At 40.8% G+C, this 12260-nt stretch overlaps 2 protein-coding genes across 2 annotated transcripts in view; one reads left to right on the top strand and one right to left on the bottom strand.

Annotated features, from left to right (window-relative positions):
- The first annotated feature begins 295 nt into the window (after positions 1-295).
- LOC136426554 (uncharacterized) lies at positions 296-3400 on the top strand. Its single transcript, XM_066415219.1, has 3 exons — positions 296-486; positions 1163-2486; positions 3168-3400. The coding sequence occupies exons 1-3, from the start codon at positions 472-474 to the stop codon at positions 3398-3400; spliced, it is 1572 nt and encodes a 523-aa protein (XP_066271316.1). The 5' UTR covers positions 296-471.
- A 6977-nt stretch (positions 3401-10377) lies between these two features.
- Positions 10378-12260, bottom strand: part of LOC136426553 (phosphatidylinositol 3,4,5-trisphosphate-dependent Rac exchanger 2 protein-like) — a 30914-nt gene continuing 29031 nt past the window's right edge. The window contains exons 33-36 of the mRNA XM_066415218.1: positions 11848-11914; positions 11496-11683; positions 10912-11082; positions 10378-10522 (exon numbers count right to left, since the gene is read on the bottom strand). Coding sequence (XP_066271315.1) covers positions 10462-10522; positions 10912-11082; positions 11496-11683; positions 11848-11914 — 487 coding nt within the window. The 3' untranslated portion in view covers positions 10378-10461. The remainder of the gene's footprint in view (positions 10523-10911; positions 11083-11495; positions 11684-11847; positions 11915-12260) is intronic.

Here is a 12260-nt window from a genome sequence, read left to right as displayed (position 1 = left end):
TTGAACATGTCGAGTGTAATGTGTCACTTACACTACTTAGTTCTAATGTCTAAAGAACCCGCTATACTTATCGAAAAGAGATGGGGTCCATCCCAGTGTGAGCATCCCAGTGTGAGCAGCTTGTACCTATTGTACAAAAACTGGTGTGTTACGCCCAAAGTCGGTTTCCTGTTTACGCGAAACAAGCAAACAAACAAACAAACCCAAACCCTAAAAACTTGAGGGAGGTGACCCAAGATGTGCGTCATAAGCGTCATCAGCCTTTAGGGTCACGTGATCACACAACCCATTGCATGACGTGTCCCCGACCCAGTGGGACTGCGCCATTGTGGCTCACATGACACCGACAACAAGTCAGAAATAGTTTGGACCTGACCTGTGCGACGTCTTAACTGCTGATAATGCCACCACCTTCATGAATATTTATTACTTATCCTTCTCAAGTGTCGCTTTAGCTTTCTTGCTGGCACAATGAAGGCGACAAAGGTGAGTAAACTATAGTAGTGGAGGGAGAACAAGTAAGGCTAAATTGCCCCTGGTGCAGTTCTTGAAACATCCACTACCCAAAAGATTAAGAAAACAAAATTGCATACGAGTCTAGCATTGGATCTAAATTTAGGTGTAATTTAATGCACAAGTGCACAAAGAGGAACTTGTTGATATCTCTTGATAGCGCGAGTCTAGCTAGCTAGCTGAACCCTGTGAAAATTCCGGGTCCTGCTTTTTCTAAAAAATCGGAGAGATATTTCGTCAAAATGATACAGAAGTTTCACGTTATTACTAAATATCATCATTATTAAAGAATATCTTTAATAATTTCTATTGCACATTTTTGGCCCACTGGGTTAAGTACAGGCAAGGAGGTTAAACCTCCTTGGTACAGGTCACACAAAAAACATGTTCAAGGTTTAGGAACATCTCTAAATTGGGATATGCGAAAAAATTCTGATTACTAAGAAACCCATATGGAAAAGAAGCAGCTACAAGATTAGTATAGATTAGAGTTTCTATTATTCTTGTTGTTATTGACGATTTGAAAGCTTCATGAACATATTTAAACTTAAGACTTTTGCACAGTATTTGTGGATAGCGCGATACGCACTTGCAGTGGTAGTTTGTAGATCACTGTTTCATGTTTACTCATTCCATTTAATATCTGCAGGTGTTAGGGCCGCTGGTACTTCTTGTTGTGACCATATGGGCAGTGCTGTACATGAGTGTGGACCCAAGAAGTTTGCAAAGTTTCTCAGAAACACGCTACGGGGACAACAGAGGGGAATTTTATGACAAACGGGACGACAGACCATCGCCTTTTGTCCAAAGAAAGAACGCCAAAACGAGGTCAGGAAAAAACATGGCAGTCACTGACCACAATCTTCTTGAAAGCACGCATGAAGCTACCAAATTGAACGAAATCAACGGCTTTTCAGAAACCTTGGGTCTCAAGGCACTAGAGAAGCCCAGTTCAAGCAAAAAGCTACTCGGAGATGAAGCTGTCACAAGCAAAGCTTCTATCGAACCCTCAAAAACTGAACAGGTGGCCAACATGGCCGCCATCTTTCCCACCACCCCTCCCCCTAAGAAAGAAGCTCACACGAAAATTTTCCAACAAAACGTCGCGAAGAAATTTGCGGAACCCCCAAGTGGTGATACACACGCAGGTAAACACCAAGTATCTGTAGGAGATAGCTCAGGGCAAGGGCTAAATTCTCCAACTAACACGAACAATAGATCTGATTACAATGTTGGACTGGGAAGGGAGTTACCCGCGAGAAATCCCTTTCTTAGGCGGAAAGCAACGCGCTGGGAAACTTTCAACAGAAATAACTCACGGAACATGAAACTCACAAATAATACACCCATGACACGGAACGCTTTGAAGGGTAACACTACTACTACTTTGAACGAAACAAGCAGAAGCGGTTACAAAAACAGCGGGCAAAATTCCGCACACAATGTTGTGAAACTAGACATGCCAAAAACTGATCAGAACAGCGATGGCAAAGACACGAAAATCAAGGCAGATAACATCTTGAACACTCAGACTAAGCCAAATTGGCAGTTTGATGATATAACACAACCTTTTAAAAGGCAATGCGACATTGACAGAAATTGTACAACTGAAAAAGGAAGGCATGCCACTCATACTAAGGGAAAGTCGAAACCAGCACACTCTGATCGTACTCCCTATCATTCTGATTCGACTAAGATATCAGTCAAAACGGGTGACACAGCCGTGTTGGGCGAAGTCGAAGGGTTCATCGACACATGGGAGGGGGCAGAAAGAAACGTTAGCCGCGCTGTCTCCATCATAAGACGAGGACATAGACTATCAAGAGGAAGAAGACAACATGGCGCCCACAGTCCAGGCTTACTACTTGGAGCGCAAAATCCCAACACTGATGAGAAAGAAGAACCAACTGACAAGACAACACAGGCTGAGAAAAGGAACAAAGACAGCAAGAGAAAGAGAAGGAGAAAGCAGAGTAGGGGAAGAAGCCGAAAAAGTCGTCGTAGAAAGAAGATGGGCTCTTCAAAGAGGGCCTCCAGATCTAGACAGGGTTCAAAATCAAAACGACGCAAGTGTGCTCGTTTTGAGAACAACTCGAAACAGAAGCAAGCTACAGATACAAACAACACCGGTCTACATAGCAGTGATCATTTCAAAGGACGGAAATATGACATCGACAGTAAAATTTCTGATTTCAGAAATGTTAACGGAACAGCTGAAAATGATTTCGACAGCAACAGCTCTACGGTAGAAACTGAGACTCAAACTACAAACTCTACCAAAAGATATTCCAGGCGTTTGGCAACAAGAAAGAGAAGAAGGCAAAATTTCCGCAAGCGAGGGAGATCGAGAAAGAAGCGTAGACACAATACATCCAAAAGCATAGAAAAGAAAGGCCAACTGAGTCAGGAAAAAACACATCTTACGGAAGCGTTTAATGAAGAGCAAACTGAAGTAGCACGTGTGACAAGCCAGCCTTCACATCTTCACAAATCTACCAGTCGGAAGCAGGGCTTTTTCGGAATTGTCACCAATAACCATAAAGAGGATGTGTTACAAAAAGTGACACAGGACAGTTGTCCCGAAAATCGCACCGCAGATTTCCATAATTTGCCCTTGAGTGAGAGATCTGTCTGCCCGTGGTCTTACTACATAGACCACGACCCCAACCGAATCCCCCACGACATGGCCCAGGCAAAGTGTCGATGCACCGCATGTCTGGACCCGGTAACTAACAAACAGAACTACAACTACGCCTGCGTTCCAGTTAAGATCAAGAAACTGGTTTTGAGGAGGAAAAAGAAGAAGTCAGGAGGGTACAGGTATAGGGACGAGTGGGAAGACGTGGCGGTTGGCTGTACGTGTGTTCAACCGCGCTATTCTCCCTAGTCATGTTACAGAGTTCTGTACGAATGAAATCACAAAGTCTTTGAAATATGAATGGCCAAACCTGTACAAGTGACCACCTGTACATAAGGACTTCTAATGTGACCACTTTTTGGTGGTCCCTTAGATACTTTTTCCCCGTTGACACAACCACAATCCTTCCTATAATGACCACATTTTATTGGTCCCATGAGTGGTCTTCTTGTGCAGTTTTGCCTGTATAAATCCACTGGTAGAAATGGCTGTGTAAATGACTGTATGAATCCATAGAAAAGGTTGTCTTGGTGCTCTTGTTTTCAAATGAATATAGTTTAGATTTGGTACACACCTTAGCATGTTTGTTATTGAACTGGTATTATATAAAAGACGTGTGTTGTACTGGTCTTTGACCTATTTCACATATCTTGACTGTACAGTATAAATAACTGTTGTAATATTTTGGGTGTGCCAAAGTTCACCAGGGCAATTAAATAAAAAGTCGTCTGATTGTGTTTGCTCGTCATTTCTATTTTCATTACAGTATCTTTATAAGTTAGACAACTGTTGCATCAAATCAACTTTAATTGTGTGTACATCCCGATAGTAATAGTAGAAGCATATAATAGTAATGCAGAAACCAGCTGAGAAAATAAACATAAGGTAGAAACTTTATAGAGTGGAGAAAGAAGAAAAGGACAAACAATAGAGAAAATCTAGGAAATTACCAGAGAGAAAGCTTTCATTTTGCAGTTTTCATATATGAAAATTTCAATCAATGGTGACCTCTTTCATACATCAAGTGTCATCCAACACAGCATTTATTCTTTCAATTAGATGGTCTTCATGTGACACTACTTTTGTACAGGTGCATGCAACAAATATTTTTTGTAGAACATTCAGTCGATGTAGATCATGGATCACCGTGCATGGATATCATTTCGATCAGCTAGTTTTTAACTTTCGATCCGTCAATGTTGCTTTATACCTATATTCACTACTGCCACCATAAAAGAAATCCCACAACTATTTCTTATTTATCTATTTCCTGACCGATTTCTTGACTGGACCAATGGATGTCCATGTGACTGCTCAGAAAATACAATCCTCAACAATCCCTACCTTTACAATGTTAAATGACTGAAGCTAAGCGGCTTCGATACAGTCCCAGATGTTAGTTTTACCTGGTAAGCTACTGCTATTCAGTATGTTTTCTAGGAAATGACGATCACTGTGTACTCAGCCGACTAATCGTTTTACTCTATGACTAAAGGAACAGTTGAGGGGAAACCCCTTTCTCAGGACTCTAAGTCTAAGAATGGGGCAAGGAAAGGAAAGGCTTTTGAGTTTATGCATATTTTGCATGTCATTGATGTCAAAACTGCCAAAGAGAACCACTCAGGGGACGAATAAAAGATGGTCTCTGTGGACAGGTGTTCACTGTAGAGACAGGAATCTTAATTAGTGCTTGTGTTAATGGAAGAAATTATCTAAGGGATCACCTTGAAATGGTGACATTGGCTAGATGGGCCTTATTATGTAGAGGTTGTCACTTGTACAGGTTTGTACCTGGATTGTGTACTGATTATTTTCACAAGCGTGTTTAGTTTCTTCTCAAAACTAGTGGAAAATTCTCAAAGACCGACATTTCATAGAAAAAGTAGAAAAAGGGCACATCTACGAGTTATTTAGGGATCCTTATATTCACCGAGAACTAATGACATTTTAAAATGCCAGCGACAGTTACGACAACTCCCTTTCTAGTTGTTTTTGTTTTGGCGAAGTTTCTATTGTGTTTATTCTAGCAAAGAACGAAGAGGAAATGCCAATATTATCTATACATAAGAAACTGGGGACGGGTTTGGGGACCAACGCCCTGAATTCAGTCACAAATATAATGATGTATTGCAAGTTTGTTTGACAATAGGCGTTGTCAAACTTTTTTTCTGTGTGTACTTTGTCTGGATGTCTTGACGTCATTTCCGAAAGGATTATGGGAAAATTGTAGTGACAGAAATCGGAAAAGTGGCATCATAGGCGTAATTATAACAATTTCCTACTAATTAAAGCTGTACACAATTTTTGAGAAGGGTGCGATTACGTAATGTTCATTTCGTCCCTACCTGTTTCAATGATTAATCAAAGGTGCATTGTGGGTAAATTCCATTCTTGCAAGTTCTCAACGGTGGCGGGTCTTTTAATTGAGGAAGGAGAATATTTTCGCAAGAAATATGTTTGAAGCACACAGGTGGTTTTGGTAACTGTATATAATATTTCAAAGACGCTTCTATTCATAATAAGGAAGCATGCAAGAGAGGTACCGCGTTTTTCTTCGGCCTACATGTACTTAGGACATTGTCCTGAAACGCATACCTAAAAAAATAATTGCCAAACATCTTTATCTGTATCTGTACTTATGAGTTATGTCCATTGAAATTGCTGACTGCAGCCTTTTCATAAATGTTTCACAACCTTAAGAATTAATAGTTTTACCAGCGCTTTTTACCTCCCATTACCCAGTGAGGTGATAGCAAAAGCTTGATTCAACACTTCCCCTAACGTGCAAATGAACTGTTCCATCAAGATTGCAAGAAAGTCAAAGAAGTAAAAGCTTACCTCTGTAGCCGAGTCCCCAAGCGCAGCGGATGGTAATCCAGCGTTTTTGTATCCGAATACTCTTTGTAATCCAGTTTAGTTGTAATTGTCATTGACTAATGTGTAATATCTTCAGATCACATGTCGCGACAAACCTCCTTGACAAACCATTGGTATTGAAGTCGTCGCGCCGTCGTTGAGCCTATCCAAGAATGTCCGAGCACGAGCAAGTGGAATGGAGGTCACTTTCCTGGCCTGACAAGGCCATCAAAACGTATAGATCTAGTACCCATCTGGAGAGTCGAAGACTACGTTTCCTGCAGTAACACTCAATGCCCGCAGGGCGCGACACCCGGGCCGCAGAAGGAAGGCTCGCCGGTTGGGCGTACCTGTTGTAGGAGTGGCCTCCACCAGGCCTTCCTACGGTGGTACGAATCGTAGAATTTGGCAAAAAGGGACTAGTTGGCCAGGAGAATCAGTCCGCGGGAAGATTAAAATTTGCCCCTCCAAATGAAGCCCTCATGATGGTTGGCCAAGCTCCCCTATGGCACTGGCAAATATTCTCCCTATAGCCGGCGTAGTTATTACAGGAGAGCGGTGCTTCTTAGACAGCTCGCAAACTTGGAAAAGCCCTTTGCAACTTCCAATGGCATGTATTCGTTCTTCGCATACATCTTTCCTGCTCGTAAATCCAATTGCAACCAATTCAAGTGTCGCGGAAATTTTCCTGGTGTGAGAGCGAGGGCTATTTCCTCCTCTGGAGTTTGTGGTTTCTACGCTGCACTGACTGTGTACTTATATTTGGGTGTGTCTAAAACGCTACGATTACGTCACTACAACAGTAAAGAGCCATTTCTCAGAAGCGAAAGAGGATAAAAGTTCCCCATTGAGATCGACTTTGTCGTGAAATTTCATTAAACTGCAGTTCAATATACTATCGCAAGATGTCGTCACTGTCGTATCTGGGTCAAAAGGGCACACTTTTGCAGGTAAAAGACCCTCAGGCACCTGTTAAGCGCGCGAATTATCTAACTTGCTCAAGCATGATCGCGCCCTAGTAGATAAGAGGATTCTATTAAACTATTATAAGGGAGCCATAGTAGCTGACTACATATCGTTAATTATAGAAGGCGGAAAGCTGACCAGGAAACATCACTAGAATAAACATGACGTATAAGGGTGGTGATGTTGACATGTGCACGTCACGCGTATTGTACAGCTAACAATATTAGCACTTTGGCCTCGTCAAATCTTTTTCCCCTTCTGAGCAACTTTCTCGGAAAGGCCATGTGAGGTCTTCTGTCTTCTCAGAATTTTGTGACCACAAAATATAACATGTTTGGTATTTACTTCCTGTAAGGACACTGTATACTGTAAAAGAGGGGATTTAATTTCGCGGTAGGGAGAAAATAGAGTGTTCGCGGTAGTTTTAAGTTCGCGATGAAACAAGAGGGTATGTGGGCAGAAAACTGAAGAAAAATGTTTGCGGGCGCTTTTACTTGAAGAAAATCGAAAACATAAAACCACCGCCAACATTTTCCCTTTTACAGTAATGTCCTCGCTTCCTGAAGGCTATGGGCTCTTCCATTATATCACGGGGGTGAGGAAAGCAGGTTTGCCTAGCAATGCCTGCTTCATCCGACACGTAACATTTACACATTTTTGGTGCGTTGGCGAGAAGTAGACTCTTAATATTTTCCCTTCAATCGTCGTGAAAACAAAGCGGTTCTATTTAATATCATATGCATTGACTAGAACCTGATAGGTGAAACATTGCTTTGTTGCAATTGTTCCTTTCTTTTTCTTTCTTTGCTCAATCTATCTCTTTTTATTTGAGGGAGATACCCTTATCTCGAATTTACCAATTGGGAACTTTTAGAGTTGTTCCTTTGCGAACTAACGTTACAGCCAGACACCTACTCATAGGTGTTTAAAGGATACCAGGTCAATGGTAATAATATCACAGAAAAAATCATTCTACTTTGTGCATATTTTAATTTCACAATATTTCTAACATGAAGATCAGATTGATGGTATTAAATGACTACAAGATAATGTCTCTTGTTCCCCTTAACATATGCATGCAGGCACCATGGTATGTGTATGCTTTCGCAATTAGGCTACACCAAGTAATTTTTATGGATGACGTCCTTTGGAGACCCTAAATCTAATGCGAGAGCGCGAAGAAAAAACAAGAATGGCCGAAAAAAACAAGATGCCTAGATTTGAAATATAATAGTCGACGACACATGTTAGGACACAAATTGAATGAGAGAACACAGTGTAACAACTAACAGTTCTTTTATTCATCATGAAAAAGCAATAATTTGAATAAATCAGTTGAAGTTGAACAGCAGTTGTTGTCCTGTTCTGTTTCTTTCGATTTGCAGCACTGTCGTAACTCTTTGATCATAGTTACAGGAAGCGGAATTTTTTTTTTTTTTTCTGGGAACAGACCAAAATCAATGCGCGCGCTGACGTCATCCATAAAAATTACTTGGTGTAGCCTTATCATGAAATACAATTAAATGTACATTTGCAAGTTCCAGTAATCTTTAATATAGTGAAATTTCATTTTACTACAGATCTTACAATGTTAATGATTTGAGTTATACATTTCCTGACCAAAAAATATAACGTTACTCCTTTTTCTGCTAGAATTCCAGAGCACAAGAGCAAGAAATTCAAGGCTACAAAATGTATCCCTGTGTGACATATTCGTCTTTATGCACTCAAACGTAAAAAAACAATACCAGCTTGTATTTCTTTGTCAATACTAACATAAATATTACTCATCAGAGGTACATTGTTTTACCCTGTATAATATTTCTTACAAAGTTACAACACTTATTTAGTGTGTCAACTCTTCAAATGTGATTCTAGCACTAGTGAACAACTGCTGGGGAGCACATCTTATCAAGTGCCAAAAAGTGAACAACAGTACCAACTCTATGGTAACAGTTACATGTACTCCATTATAAAGATTGATATTCTTCTGTCAGCAAAACATTAAAAATTCTACAACTTTCATGCAGTGGACATAACATGACTTGAGTGTCCTAGGAAATTCAACACTCGTTTACCTGTAACAGGAGTCAAGAGCACCCTTTATAGCACCTAGTTTTATCATTGGTCCCTCATAAGTCTTATTGGTATAACATTAGTGCTACTTCTTATTGTACATTATCCATGACCTACCATGGCACAATCCTACTCTCTGCTCTAAGAAAATACATTGTACATGACTATCTCATAAATGGCACAATATTAGTTAAAATCCTTTTCCAATACCTTTTGGCATATATAGGGGCGGTGCCCATTTCTGTTTCTATAGCCCTTGGGCCGCACATGTACCGGCCACTACAGTAAGGCACAGTCCACTGGTAGTGGTGTGTATTCAACTTCCATACTCTTTCTTGTAAGTGCTAAGTGCTAAGCAGAGAAGGCAGTCTTACCATTTTTCACGTCTTTGGTATGACCTAGCCAGGGTTTGAACCTAGGTCATTGCTAAATGATACAGTAACAGTATTAAATCTGGTGGAATACAAGTACAATATGGGGAATACATTAAAATATAAAAGCAAATCAGCTTATCATTGTCAACATAATTTGACATTCAACATTGCAACACTGACTCATTTTCAGTATGAGTTATTGCACATATACCTTTGGCATCTAAGACTGACATTCAATAATCAAAATTCAAGATCAAGGTGAGAATTCTGATTGCTTGAGCATGAAACAGTACATAATTATAAATAAAACAGTTTCAAGAAGTTAGTGCTTTCAGAGGGCAGATTGCTGCAAAATTGCCATGACCAGGTTTATCATTACTTTATGTTACAAAGTACAGTCAAACCTGGATCCAGCAACCACTCAAGAGACTGAGGAAATGGTTGCTTAGAACAGGTGGTTGCTGAGGACAGGGTGGGGTTGACTATGTAAGAATGGACAAGGCTGTTTTAATGTGGCTTGTGACTGGAGGTGGTTGCTTGTGCCAAGTGGTTGCCGAAACAGGTTTGACTGTATAAACAATGCAATGACCAGTCTCTACAAGAGTGACAAAACTGGTCATGACATTCCAATATTTAACTTTTTCTTAGTTACTGATGCATATGAAGTACACTTGTCAGGTATTGTAGCTGAATTCTCTTCCAAAATTAACAGCTACTAGTATACAAGAACACACTAGTATACAAGTAAACGTACATGTACATGTAGTATAAAATATATGTGTGTTTCTATTTTGTTTGTGTTTGTTTACATTGCTATTTCACAACCACTATCATAAAATATTTAAAAAATTCAAATATGTCAATAGAAATATACACTATATTAGATTGTCAAAGATGTTATAGTCCATTCTGAGGTTGACTTTGGTGAGAACTGTAGCTTTAAATAGCCCATCTATAGTAACATTATTGAAGACACAAATTCTGGACTGCACATGTACATGTACACCATGACAGTATACACTGGTAGCACCATGGATGTCAGGTAGGCTTCCTGGCCTCTGCCTCTGGACTGCTGTTGTCCTGGCACAAACTGTACAGCCTGTTCAAAAAAGAATATTTTGTAGTTACAGTCCAACATGTACAAGTGACCACCTCTACATAAGGACCACCTGGCCAATGTGACCAATTCTGGTGGCCCCTTAGATAATTTTTCAAAAGAATTTTGTCTATAGTGATCACCTGTCCACATTTGATCAGACCAGACTTTATTCGTCCACTGAGTTGTCTTCTTTGGCAGTTTTGACTGTATAGCAAATAACTTATTAATACATAAATGTTAGCACTAGACAATGCTGTCAATTTAGACAATAGAAATAGACAATTGAAACAAAGAAATAATTGTGTGACCAGTGCAGATCTGACAGTGACTTGCAAAGTAAATATAAAGTTTTTAAAAGAAATAGAAGCAAAACGTTATTCATCAGGTACCTGGGAATTCCTGCAGGTGTGTTGTCTTCTATCCTGGGGTGCTTAGCTTCATTTTGAACTCTGACCCCTTGGTTCTTGATGATGTGGGCAGCCGTTGCTAGGTAACGGGATGGTAACCCATGGCAACGTGTCAGGATTATGCTCTGCTCCAAGGTAGCTGCACACGAGGTTCTGTGAAAAGATAAAATGTCACAGTGAAATTTCTTATTATAAGTTGTAACTTTACCTGAAGATAGTAAGTTTTCAACAAGTCAGCATTAAGCCAGCGTCACACAGCAAGGAAATACTGTAAAAGTGGAAATGTTTGCTGCGGTTTTATGCTCGCGTTTTTTGCCGCAACCTCTTCACGCCCTGTTTCTTCCCCTGACTCACTCAGTCCTATAGCTAGTAGCCGTAGGAGCAGTAGTCTAACGCCACCTACCTGTGGATGCCAGTATTGCACATAAGGAGCCTGCAGGCGCCCACGCTGAAGCAGAACTCGGATGTGAATTTGGAGACAAGCCCCACCACCAGACTCATTTCTTTTTCCCGACTCACTCAGTCCTATAGCTAAGGAACAGTTACTGTAGTCTAGCTCCACCTACCTGTGGATGCCGGTATTGCACATAAGGAGCCTGCAGGCCCCCACACTGAAGCAGAACTCAGATGTGATGGAGACAAGCCCCACACCCAGCCCGTGGTCGATCCCAAAGCCCTGTTTCTTCTTCCCCTGCATCACCAGAGTGTCCAGCTGGCGCAGGAGTTCGTCAGACGAGTTCAGAGGTCGCAGAAGCTGAAAGGAATCAATATAGCACTTGTCACATCAGCGACTTGGTCACCTATGATACAATGTGACATTTTCCTGTCACTTTATACTAGTAATCAAATAACTATGGACACACACCAACACAAACACAATTAATAGTACAGATAATACAGTGAGTGGATATAGCGTACCTTGTCCAACATTACAACCTTGGCACTGGGGTTACTCGGTAGCTTCGACTTGTCAAGGTGGAATCCTCTGTAAGAAAAGGAGAGAAATTTAGTAGCTGTAAGGTATACAAAATGCTACATAGTATTACGCACTCATATAATTGATCATTCAGACCCTTGTAGTGCCTCAGTGGCACATAGGGCAGCAAGTTTCCTTGCTGTTTCAGTAGAGGGTATATTTTCACAAGGAGGGGTTGCTAGCCCTTTCCCTTTAACATGGACCTTCTCGAACCCTGGGACCCCCATTTTACGTCCCTTCTGAAAGACGGGTGCAGCTCTGACTGAATGTCCTGACCCAGGATTGAACAAGGGTCTCCTGTCTAGAAACTAATTGGAACCAGGAGCTACCAGTTGACCTATAGGGACAGCACTTC

Source organism: Branchiostoma lanceolatum, chromosome 2, assembly GCF_035083965.1.
Source record: "Branchiostoma lanceolatum isolate klBraLanc5 chromosome 2, klBraLanc5.hap2, whole genome shotgun sequence".
NCBI classification, from domain to species: Eukaryota; Metazoa; Chordata; class Leptocardii; order Amphioxiformes; family Branchiostomatidae; genus Branchiostoma; species Branchiostoma lanceolatum.
The sequence above is the reverse complement of the archived record's forward strand: the minus strand, read 5'-3'. Positions and strand labels throughout refer to the sequence as shown.